General features: G+C 37.0%; 1 protein-coding gene across 1 annotated transcript; it reads left to right on the plus strand.

Annotated features, from left to right (window-relative positions):
• The first annotated feature begins 1,951 nt into the window (after positions 1-1,951).
• Positions 1,952-3,713, plus strand: LOC141689636 (uncharacterized). The gene is made up of 2 exons (XM_074493989.1): positions 1,952-2,572; positions 2,745-3,713. The coding sequence occupies exons 1-2, from the start codon at positions 1,952-1,954 to the stop codon at positions 3,711-3,713; spliced, it is 1,590 nt and encodes a 529-aa protein (XP_074350090.1).
• The last annotated feature ends 9,210 nt before the right edge of the window (positions 3,714-12,923 follow it).

Here is a 12,923-nt window from a genome sequence, read left to right on the forward strand (position 1 = left end):
TGCTTGTCTCGTTAATTAAAATTTATTTGTGAAGAAAGGAGAATTGATTTTAGGGCGAGTTGATTTTAATTGTGATTGATTAACGGATTCGGATTCCTAGGTTTTCCATATTATTTGATCTATTTGCTAATTAGGTTAATTCAAACTCCTCTCAAATCTTATTGTCTAGTTCGCCTGATTTAAATTGTTAGGGTTTTGAAAATTCATAGTCTCTGTGGATCGACCTGTATTTGCTACAATTAACCGTTGTGCACTTGCAGTTATTTTACACATCAAGTTTTTGGCGCCGCTGCCGGGGACTATTGTTAATTTTCACACCTTGATATTTAATTCTTCGGACTAGTTTTTTATTTTCTCTTTATTTTTTTAGGGAATCTTGAAGCGGAGGAAATTTTGGACAAGAAGATCGCTAGGAGGCCTCGCCGTCTTTTTTGGAATTTTTGAAAGCACTTTTCGGTATTCTGTATCACCTCTCTATTTTTTTTCTTCTAACTTTTATTATTGAAAACTCCAAAAAAAATTGAAAAATTCAAAAATATTAGTTAATTAATTGTTAAAAACCAATTTGTTGCATCATTCATTCTCTCACGTAGGATCACATTATCTAGATTTTCTTTTTATATTTATTACTTTCCATCTTATACAATTGCGGTGATTGTTGGAGGAAAGAGATACGTACAATTTAGAATAATACACGTAGTGTAGTGCATCCATAAGTGTTTATTTTCTTGTTCTTTGTGTGCTGCATCATCTAATCAATCTTAAGGGCGCCACCCCATTGCAAGATAAGGTGAGGTATTTCATCACCCTTTCCTTGGCCCACAAATATCTAATTCCTTCATCTTGCATTCACCCACCTTAATAAAATTAAGTAGACGTTGGCCCCTAGGATTTCGAGCTCAATTAGGAAGGTACCTAAAAGAGGAAGTAAATTTGGAATTATTAGAACTTTTGGTGACAAGGCAAGTGTATCACTTACCTGACCAATTTGGATCGGTGACTAGGCTAGCGGTTCTGTAATTCAACGCCTTCTTTATAAGGAAGTGCCCCCGCTTATCTGGCCAATCAGTTTGAATAAATCTAGGTTTATAGACTTTTTGGTGGTCCAAAAGTTAGGAGTTGTCTAGATTATTTTTAGGATTACCCATAGATCTAAGATTTTCTTTTTGATTTTCCAATTTTTTTGGGTGTTTACTTATAGCTTTTGTGTGCTACGTGATTACTTGTCTTATATACAAAGTAATTGGGTTCGAGACCATTCATCTAGATTAATAAGACACTCTAACCTTTTATCTCCTAAAGTAGTAAGGCAACTTGACTTTTCTTCACCCACTAACTTCTCTTTACCCACCAAAATTGAGTCAAAAGAAGTAGTAGAAATTCCACCTGTAGTCATGGTTGTCTCACTCAAAGACCGTTGTTATCCCGCTCGTTCCGCTGAACCCTCATGCATAGTCCTACTTGAAGTAACCGCAAATAATTTTGAAATTAAACATCACCACATTAGCATGTCACTTAGTTTTTCTAGGTAGAGGGAGAGGATCCATATCTTTTCATTCGAGAATTTGAGGAAGTATGTGCTTTACAAAAACTCCAACAACTTAGCTCAGACTCCATTAGGCTCAGACTTATTAACTTTGCTTTAAAAGAAGAGGCTAAACAATGGTTGTATAGTCTACCCGTTAATTCTATTTCCACGTGGGATGGATTTGTATCTATCTTTCTTAAAAAATATTTTCCAAACCATAAGGTAAACAGACTTAAGAATGAAAATAACCAATTTCAACAAAATCGAAATGAGTCTTTTTGGAAGTATTTTGATAGATTTAAAAAGCTTTTGTTCAAGTGTCCTCAACATGGTATAGAAAAATGGAGACTTTGTAAAATTCTTTATGAAGCCTTAGATAGTCAAACCACTGCTTTGTTAGAGTCTATGTGCTAAGTTAAATTTATGGATAAAACTGAGGAAGAAGCTTGGCAATATTTTGAAGAGTTAGCTGAAAAAACACTGTTGTGGGAGTCAACTAGGGAACCTAATCCAGAACCTGAAAGATTTAAGGGCTTACACGTAGTGGGTAATGCTATTGCATCTACACTCACTAAACGTCTAGTGGCGTTAGAAACTAACAATGTGTCTTCTCAATTTTCTATCTGTACAAACTGTAGTTCTCCTAATCATGTGACAGACAATTGCCGTGAAATTAAACAAGTCAATGCCATGTTTCAACCTAGAGTTAGGAATGATCCATATGCACCCACATACAATCATGGTTGGAAGAATCACCCAAATTTCTCATGGAACCAAGGTCAATACAATCAGTTTAATCAAAATTCTCAACCTACTTTTCAAAAGCCCAATCCTGGTCCATACCCAACTCAAAATCTTGGCCATTATCCTAATTCAGTCCCCTTAAACCCTCCCGGTTTTAGTGAATCTGATAAGAAATTGAATTCCATTGAGAAAAGTATGGAGGCTTTACTTAAATCTCAACAATCTTTCATGCAAGCTATGACCCAAGATAGGCAGTTGTTAAATTCAAATACACAAGCCATATCTAAGCTAGAGGTCCAAGTTAGTCAATTGGCAAACACAATCAGTGAGAGAGAAAAATCGTTTCCCTAGTCAACCCAAGGCTAATCCTAAATTTCATCAAAACCAAAAGTCTCATGAAACTGTAAACTCTATCATCTCTCTAAGGTCTGGAAATCAATTCAACAATCATGCTGGTATTAATACTCATCAGGAAGATAAACTAACATCTGAACCAAATCCTCTACTCTTGAATCCTAGTCTTCAACAATCTCCCAATCCAAATCCTGAAACTTCTGAATCTAATGAGTCATCACCATCCAAAGAACCACCTTTAAAACCCCACTCTGATACGTCTAGTGAAAATGTCTTTAAGCCAAAAGCTTTGTTTCCTCAAAGACTTATCTCAAACAAACAATTTGCTGAGTTAGATAAGATTTTAGAAGTCTTTAAGCAAGTCAAGATCAACATTCCTCTTTTAGATGCAATTCAACAAGTTCCCTCTTATGCCAAGTGTCTAAAAGATTTGTGTACTCATAAAAGAACCACTCATGTTCCTAAGAAAGCTTTCCTAACCTCTCATATTAGTTCTATCTTGTCAAATCAAATCCCTGGGAAGTATAAGGATCCTGGTTGTCCTACCATCTCTTGTGTCATAGGAAATACCTTCATTGATAAAGCTTTACTCGATTTAGGAGCTAGTGTGAATCTTCTTCCATTATCTGTCTATCAAGCCTTGGGCTTAGGTGAACTTAAAAAGACCAGTATTACTCTTCAATTAGCTGATCGTTCTGTTAAAACTCCTAAGGGTATAGTTGAAGATGTGTTGATTAAGATCGATGATTTTATCTTCCCCGTTGATTTTGTTGTTCTAGAAACTGAACCAGTCAAAAATCTCAAAAATCAAATCCCCATCATTTTAGGAAGGCCTTTTCTTGCCACCTCTAATGCTTTGATTAATTGTAGAAATGGTTCGATGAAACTCATATTTAGAAACATGTCGATAGATCTGAATATCTTTAATGTAGGAAATCAACCTAATGAGCTTTTTGAACAACCTTTAGGAGTTAATTTGATAAATAAGGTCGTGTCTTGGTCGAATCTTGAGGATAGTGCAATTAAGTTTCTTCTTGAGGAAGTTGTTTCACGTGAGTATGAAAGTAATAAAGAACTTCATGAGTAATATAAGAATTTCACTTGTGATGAGATGTTTGAGGAATTAAATGCCATTTGTTCTAATCATGAAACCCAACTTGAGGCTAGTTATTTTGATCCTAAGGCCGTTGTTAAGACTTCTGTTGGTGAGTCACCCATACTCGATCCTATTCATTCATTTTCCACTCTTGAAAAATCCTTGGTAGTTAATAATAAAACTCATCATGTTGTTAATTCTGGTAGAAAAGTTCATAACCAAGAATTTCAAGTCATTAATTTGCTTAAATAACATAAAGAAGCGTCTAATTGGTCCATGAATAATGTTAGTGCTATGAGTTTTATTTTGATGCATGATCTTATCTCTCTAGTGGATAATATTGTTCTTATGAGTGAGTTTCACATGTGTGTTGATTGTGTTACAAAAGTAGTTTCCCCACGCTCTGGTATTGGTTAACAACGGCTTTTTGTGTGTGTCTCCCATAATAAAGTGTAGGTATGGGGGAGTAATTATGTATGTGTTAGTGAATGTGTGTGAATGTGTGTGTGTGTGTTATAGGTAATTGTGATTCTTCGTCATGCCCTTATCAGGTATACTCGTCCTTTTACTTTGTCATTTTTCTCTCATTTGCATTCATTGAGGACAATGCATGATTTATGTATGGGGGAGGGGTTTAGTAGTACATATATATAAGGGTTTAGTAGTACTTATATATATATATAAATTCCAAAAAAAATTAAAAAATCCAAAAAATCCAAAAAAATCAGAGATATTTTAGCTAAGTTGTCCAGTCCGCTCTTGTACTTTAATACTTGTTGGTGTTAGCAGTTTTTCAAAACTTATATATATAATGCCTTGAGATGATTTGAACGTAGTTAAGTGAGATTGTCTTCATGAAACTTGTGTCGAACAAATTTTTGCTTAAGAGTCCAAGACGGCACATTTGCACAGGGTCTTTGTAGGAAAGATTGTTTAGGGAAGTTTTCGATATCTGAGACAGAGCCCACATGTTGAAATAATGTCGAATCAAATTTTTGCGGGAAAAAAAAGCAACAGCAAAAAAAAAGAGATGCTTGAATAAACTACTCCAATACCCAATATTCCTCATAAATAAAAAAAAAAGAAAAAAATTGAGAGGATGGGCACAAGAAGTATAATTGACTAGTCTTGTTTTGTGGCCTTTGTTACTCGAGTAATTAAGTCCGTAGGGGTATTTCAAAACCTAGTGCCCTAAGACCATCTGGTTTGGGAGTCATTGGCCCAAATCTCGCTACATGGGTAACATAGAAAGCCTAAGAAAACGGACATTGCACAGTCAGTTAAAAAAAAGAAAAAAAAATAACTGTGAATTTTGGCTAGATACTTGTTTTGATAGAGATTGGGTCCGTTCAATATTGGTTGAAAAAGAGGAAATATACTTACTCAATTGATTCTTCATAGACCCATTTTCACGACACACATTGGGATTTTTTGTAAACATTCAGAGTCGATATAAGTGGATTGTTGATACCTACATTTGGGCTATTTTTAGAAGAGTCTTAAAGGCATGTATTTTCCTAAGAATTTTTATGTTGACACCGATGCATGTTATTGTTGATAGATTTTGGACACTTACTAAAGAATTTCACAGATTTTATGTGCATATCTTCTATAAACCCTTAGGAGACAACACTCCTCTTATAGAGATCGTCTATGAGTTTAACGGGTCGGTAAACCTAAAATTTCCCGTCATGCCTACGAAAAGGAGCATAGGACTTTTCTTAGTTAGCATTTTTCTTTTTGATTTTTCTCGAGGACGAGCAAAAGATAGGTATGGGGGCATTTGATAGGTCAATATTATTGCATATTATTAATACCTATTTTATGTCCATTTCGTAATTTTATTAATAAATAAATTGTTTTACTTTGTTTTGTAGAAAAATAAATAAAATCAGAATTTGAGTTGGAAAAGGAGCAAATAAAGAAGGAGGTAGACTATTTTAGAAGTCAAGGGAATTGGAAGATAAATAGAATCCTTATTGGAGAAGAAGAAGAATTTACTTTAAGAATTCTACTTATATTCCAAGAACCCAACCCTCATATTTTCCCTATATATATGGGTCTCCCCTCTTGTATTTTACACATCCAACACCCAAGACACCCAATTAGTTATTTGTTTTGTTCATCTTTTTATCATGTGTAGCTAAATTTGTTCCCTAGGATGAAGATGAGGTTAATTTAATTGCTTTGATATCTTCTCATTCCTATTATTTGATTCTCATGATTTTTCTTGGTGCTTAATTGTTTAATTGACAAAGTAATTTTGATATATTATTGTTACCGGATTTATTTTTCATAGCCTATGCTTCCTCCATGAAGTTTTGATGGGTTATTGTTAGATTACAAGTTTCATAGTATATGCTTGTCTCATTAATTAAAATTTATTTGTGAAGAAAAGAGAATTTATTTTAGGGCGAGTTGATTTTAATTGTGATTGATTAACGGATTCGGTTTTCCATATTATTTGATCTATTTGTTAATTAGGTTAATTCAAACTCCTCTCAAATCTTATTGTCTAGTTCGCCTGATTTAAATTGTTAGGATTTTAAAAATTCATAGTCTTTGTGGATCGACCTGTATTTGCTACAATTAACCGCTATGCACTTGCAGTTATTTTACACATAAAAAAACCTAAGGCAGGAATTATCATATCAGAAAACATTCATGTTTATTAGAGCAATTGTATTCCAAATAATCATGTTATAATTATTTCGAACACATAGCCTTAACCATGACAATCATATAAACATAAAAAGCAATAGTCGATATGCAAGAAGCAGATAAAATGAGAAATAAACATGATTTATTAAGGCAAATTTCCATAACGTGTTTCTCCGGAAGGTGTACATGCACTACCTCCTAGTCATCAACCGAAACAGGTTAAATTAACTAAGTGAATAATCCCTAAAACATAATAGCCCCAACTAATAGGCTATCTGTATTATTCCTATAGCCTGAAAGAGGCCTACAAGAGCATTACCTTGATCGGTTTACTGATAGTACTTCTTTAATAGTTCAGCATTCCACGCCCGCGGAAGTAACTTCCCATCCAAATCTTCCAGATGATACGTGCCTTCCCATAAGATAGTTTTTATCTTATACGGGCCTTCCCAATTTGCCCCGAAGGCTCCATGTCCTGGAACCCTCATGTTGGGAAATACGTTTCTTAGAACGAGATCCCCCACTTGTAATGGTCGGGCTTTAACCTTCTTGTCAAAATAGTTGTGGGTTCTTTGCTGATAGGAAGCTAGCTTCAGTTGGGAGGTTTCCCGTACCTCTTCCACAAGATCCAAATATAGCCGATGATTAACCTCATTATCCATGGGGTTATAATTATCATGTCTGAATGACCCAGAACTTATCTCCACCGGAACCATAGCTTCACATCCGTAAGTCAAAGTGAATGGGGATTCTCCGGTGGTCGTCATGGGCGTAGTGTTATAAGACCATAACACCATGGGTAGTTCTTCAGGCCAATATCCCTTCTTTTCTTCAAGCTTCGCCTTGAGGGTATGATTGATTATGTTATTCACTGCTTCAGTTTGCCCACTACTCTAGGGGTGGCAAATTGCAGAAAAACCCTTTCGGATTTTCAAGTCATCACAAAGCTTTCACAATTCCTTGTTGAATTGCTTCCCATTATCCGAGATCAATTATAAGGGACCCCGAACCTACACACAATAGCCCGAAAAATGAACTCCTTCAATTTAGCTGCAGTAATGGTAGCCAAGGGTTCAGCTTCCGCCCACTTGGTGAAATAATCGACAGCTACTACAACGTATTTAACCCCTTTGCCTTTAAGTAATTCCCCAATTAAGTCTATCCCCAAAACACCAAAGGGCCAGGGGCTAGTCAAGGGCTTCAAAGGTACAATCGGGTTGTTATTTAGGTTAGAAAACCTTTGGCATCGGTCACATGCACGAGTGAATTCATGGCCGTCTTTCTGCAGGGTTGGCCAGTAATACCCTTGCCTCAATATCTTGTGAGCAAGAGAAGTTCCCCCAACATGGTTTCCACAAATACCCCCATGTACTTCTCGCATAATGTAGTCACATTCATTCCCAGTTACACACCTCAAAAGAGGCCTATTAAAACCCCTTTTGTACAGATTCTCATTGTAGATAACATACCTCGCTGCCTTATACTTAATCCTTCTAGCCTCATCTTTGTCCGCAGGGAGTGTTCCTTTTATGATATAGTCCAAAATGGGAGTGACCCATGACTCTTCCTTCTGGATATCTACCCCCATTGTTAGGTCCAAATGTACATACAGGGGGGGGGGGGTGAATGTATGTTATTCGTTTTCTAAAATTAATTACAGCAGAAAATAAACCTCGAAAATGAAATAAACAAACACTAAGAGATTCACGGAATAATTCTTATTATTAAGAAATTAAACCGTAATGGTTTGCTTACAACTCCGAAGATAAATAATTCGAAGCAACAAATATAAAGAGAACCAAAATAATAGCTATCAATCTAGGGTTCTATCTATCACTCTAAGAATTCAAAGCTTCTATCAAAAGATATTAAATATAATCAAGAGAGCTTTAAATAATGAGTGTTACAAGTTTGTAAGGCTTTAATTTGTGTGAAATAAATTGGGCAGCACTTCTTTCCTTAATTTCAATAAATGAAATCAACTAACTCTACAAGAAAAAATTCTACAGAGCTTCGATAAATTTTTGCTGAGAAGTGTTTTTAATCTGCTGCAATTCTTTTGTTTAGTAGAAGGTAAAATGTAGGAGAGATAAAGACTGGATACGTGGCTTATTTTTATCCATGTGTTTGAATTGGTACAGCTTGCATAAATAAGTTGTATGGCGACGACCAAGAATTCTGTGGCGACTACTATGTAAATAAAGTGACTTTGTTTCTTTTGTTGAACTTGTATGGTGACCTCTCTTTACAGCATGCACTCGACTTCCCGTGGGGAATAATGGAGAGTGTCTGTGGCGACCACTGTAATTCAGTGCGCCATTTTTTTTTGCCTTGGAAAATTCTTTCTATGGCGACCTCTTCTTTGATGTACAAGTGATTCTCTTTCGGACAAATGCAAAGCAGGCAGGAAGGAATTGTGTGTACATCACGCGCCAAGGAGAAGAGATATCAAGCCCCGCGTGCGCGTCACACGCGTGGGAGTGTTGCATAGAAAATAAAACAGACACTACCAATTTACTTGAACTTGGACCTGTACTGCTTTTGTCCAATTTTTTTCTTTGCATTTGTTTTTCCTTGCGGGTCCCACTGTTGTAGTCAGCAGTCAAACCAAAACAAATAGCCTGGCCGTTTACTTTTGCTTGAACAGAGAATTGAGTTCTCGAATCAAAAAATATTTCCTTTATAAATTGCTTAAATTCGAATGCTTTTTGGATAAAAAATAAATAAAATATTTGGATAATAGAATAAATAAATGAGTAAAGTTTCATTTATTTGTTTAATTAAACATAAATAATAATTTATTTTCCAAAATTAAATATTGATATTAGATTAAATAAATGACTTATATTTCATTTATTTATTTAATAAAAAATCAATTATTAATTTATTTATTTTAAAACCAATTGTGATATAAAATTAAATAAATAAATGAATGAATTTTCATTTATTCATTTAATAAAAAATCAGTCCTTTATTTAAAATAAATCCAGTAAATCCTCGGGTTGTACTCCTCTGTATCTACAGGCCTTCTAATCTCCGGGGTTTTGTACCTTAATATATTTCCAGACTCCTCGAGTATAAAAACCACTTAACAGTGTTCCTAAAAATAATACTCCATTTTCTTTCACGGATCACTGACGTCTCGTGCACGGATCTGGTTCACAGACGACTAGTTCCGCTCTCAGGCCTTCATATTATACCCGTATAAACCACTGTTAAGATTTCTACCAAATATAACCAACTACACTAGGAATCCTTGAGGTATTCACACTGATTCTGTCAACTGCTTCGAATGACTCCAACCTTATTCCTCCGATGCCTGGACATATTAATGAACTTCATACGGATCACTGTTGACATCTTCTTCACTACAGCTAACAAAACCTTTTGTGCATATACCCAATAACCAATATGTACTGATCCTAGTGGAATATAGGTTATTTCAAAGTCCTTGTTCTATATTGAGTTATCCAAACTAGTATTGTTGAGATATACATACGACTTCAATCTTGCTCAACACCCATGACCTCAATCTGAAAGATACTAGGCTGCTTTTGGATTTCCAGGGGTATTACCCCTAGCAGTGTAACCTCCCTTTGAGATCCTAGTTTAGACAAGGCATCTGCATCCGCATTTTCCGCACGGGGAATCTGCTCCAAGTTAACTTCCTTGAACTTACCTATTAGCTCCTATGCATGCCTTATGTATAGGTCAGTACAGGGGTCTCTAGCTTGAAAGCCTCCTTCAATATGCCCAACCACTAGCATCGAATCACTAAAGACATTTAGATTTTCAACCTTCATCTCAAGGGCCAGCTTCAATCCTGCTATTAGGCCTCGTATTCGGCGTCATTATTGGTTGCCTTGAAGCCAAAGTGAATAGAACTTTGGAGTTTATGTCCTTCGGGGCTAACCAACACTATACCCAAGCCTGCCCCATTTTCATTCACAGCCCCATCAACATACAAGGTCCACCAGGGCGAACAGTTTCCCATGGAGATCCCTGTAGGTGTCGGCTCAGTGACACATTCATTCCCACTTACTTCAAAAGAAGGGGGAATTCCAAAAAGAAATCAGCCAAGGCTTGCCCCTTAATAGTCGTCCTAGACTTATACTCCACATCGAATTGCCCTAGCTTGACATCCCACTTCATCATCCCACCCGAAGCTTCAGGTTTGTGCATAACCCGCCTCAGGGGTATTGAAGTTCTGACTTCCACCCAGTGTGCTTGAAAATATGGCCTTAACTTCCTTGAGGCTAGAATTAAGGCACAAGCTAATTTTTCCATATTGGTATACGGGGTCTCAGTGTCTAACAACCTCTTGCTTACATAATAGACAGGGTATTACACTTGTTCTTCTTCTCAGACCAATACTGTACTGATGGAATAGTCAGAGAGAACTAAGTAAAGTAGTAGGGTTTCCCCCTCCACGGGCTTAAAAAACAATGGAGGATTCCCTAGCTGTTCCTTGATTTTGGTGAAGGCCTCTTCATATTTGGCCGTCCACTTAAAGTTATTACCCTTTTTGATTACTGAGAAGAACTCCTTGTATTTGTCCGATGATTTAGAGACAAATCAGTTTAAGGCTGATATCCTCTCTGTAAGGCTTTGCACCTCTCGAACATTCCGAGGGGATCTTATTTCTAATAGCGCTTTGATCTTAGAGGGGTTTGCCTCAATACCCCTGTGGTTCACTATGAATCCCAAGAATTTCCCCGACTCTACCCCAAATACGCATTTTTGGGGGTTTAGCTTCATCCTGAATTGTCTCAATATGTCAAACATTTCTGCAAGGCATGTTACATGATCCTTTGCCATCTTTGATTTTACCAACATATCATCCACATACACTTTCATGGTTTTCCCAATTTGATTCTTAATCATCATATTGACTAGCCTTTGATAAGTGGCCTTAACGTTAATTAAGCCAAAGGGCATTCCAATATAATAATATAGGCCTCTATCAGTAATGAAGGATGTATGTTCTTGATCCGGCTCATACATTGGGATTTGATTATACCCCGAGTATGCATCCATGAAGCTCAGAAGGGCATGACCTGCCATTTGAATCAACTAGCTGATTAATACGAGACAATGGAAAACTATCTTTCGGACATGCCTTATTCAAATCAGTAAAATCCATACATGTACGCCATTTCCCATTAGGCTTCTTAAATAAAATAGGATTTGCCAGCCACATGGGGTAGAATGATTCCCTCACTAGGCTAGCTTTCAACAGTCGATCAACTTCTTATTTCAAAGCCGAAGCCCTTTCTCCACTTATAGCCCTTCTTTTCTGCCTTAAAGCCTCCTAGCAGGGTCAATATTCAGATGGTGACACATGACTCTGGGATCCACCCACATCATATCAGAATGAATCCATGCAAAAACATCCAAGTTTTTTTTCAAAAATGAGATCAGGGCTATTTGTAAATCAGTATTTAGCTGTTTACCAATTTTGAGTTCCCCTGTCAGATCAAAATCATCTACCATAACCGAGACGGTGTCTCCAGCAGCGGCTGCCTTTTCGTTCGCCTCCAAAATTCGAGAATCAAGGTCTCTTTCCACCCCAGGTTGAGTCTCTTTAATTTCCTCTTTCTCGGGTAAACCATCGATAACATCAAGGCCTTCAAAATTGCTGTCATTGACCTCTTCAACTACCCCCTCCACCAGGGGTTCTACGACTTCCGTGATTTTCCCAATTTTCGGGGCCTCCAATAATAATACTTCTTTCCGGGTATCGACCCCCTGAAAAGATGCAACAGCTGTGTATGGCTCCCCACCAGGGTGCTGCATAATTATAATTGCATTACAAGATTCCCTTCATAATTTTACTCTCTACTCTTGAGAGGTATTTTCATTTTTCCCATTGGCCGGCTACAAGTATCGGTAACACTCTTCAGTTGAAACCCCATCAAACAAATGCCTACTAGCTAGAATTTCCGTATGCAGAGCTCTGCTATAACACTCCCTAGAGTCCACATGGAAGCCCTTTACCCATCCAATTCTATTAGGGGTAGGAAATTTTATAGAGAAGTGGTGAATAGAAGTAATAATTTTCATTTCCCTCAGTAAGGGCCTGCCGATAATCCCATTTTAGGAGATGTCTTCATTTACCACCATGAACTCGGTGATTTGCGTGGCTGTTAAAGGCTCTTCCCTCAGAGTAACAGGTAATTTAATCAGCCCCACCACCAAGACATGGTTTCCAGTAAATCCGTACACATCATTGTAGCAGGGTAATAACTCTTTATCTAATAGCCCCATTTTCTGGTAGGTGCTATAGGCTAAGATGTTGACGGAACTCCTATTATCCACCAATATTCTTTATACGTTAGTCCCTCCAATTAAAGAATTCACGACTAAGGCATCATTGTGAGAGTGATGCACGTGTCTAGCGTCTACCTCTCTGAAGGTTACGTCGGCTGATTCCCCCTTAAAGTACTTGGGGGGCCTCTCTGACAGGTTGTATACATTAGTGAGGATTGACCCCCTAGCCTCACGAGCATAATTTTTCGTAGCATTTCGGCTTGAGCCTCC

This window comes from Apium graveolens, chromosome 2 (assembly GCF_009905375.1).
Source record: "Apium graveolens cultivar Ventura chromosome 2, ASM990537v1, whole genome shotgun sequence".
Classification (NCBI taxonomy): Eukaryota; Viridiplantae; Streptophyta; class Magnoliopsida; order Apiales; family Apiaceae; genus Apium; species Apium graveolens.

Bases quoted from the DNA above. Each gene is read 5' to 3' on its own strand.
- LOC141689636 (XM_074493989.1), top strand. From the start codon at position 1,952: ATGGATAAAACTGAGGAAGAAGCTTGGCAATATTTTGAAGAGTTAGCT. The intron at 2,573-2,744 runs GTTAGTCAATTG...AATACTCATCAG, and splicing joins TATCTAAGCTAGAGGTCCAA to GAAGATAAACTAACATCTGA.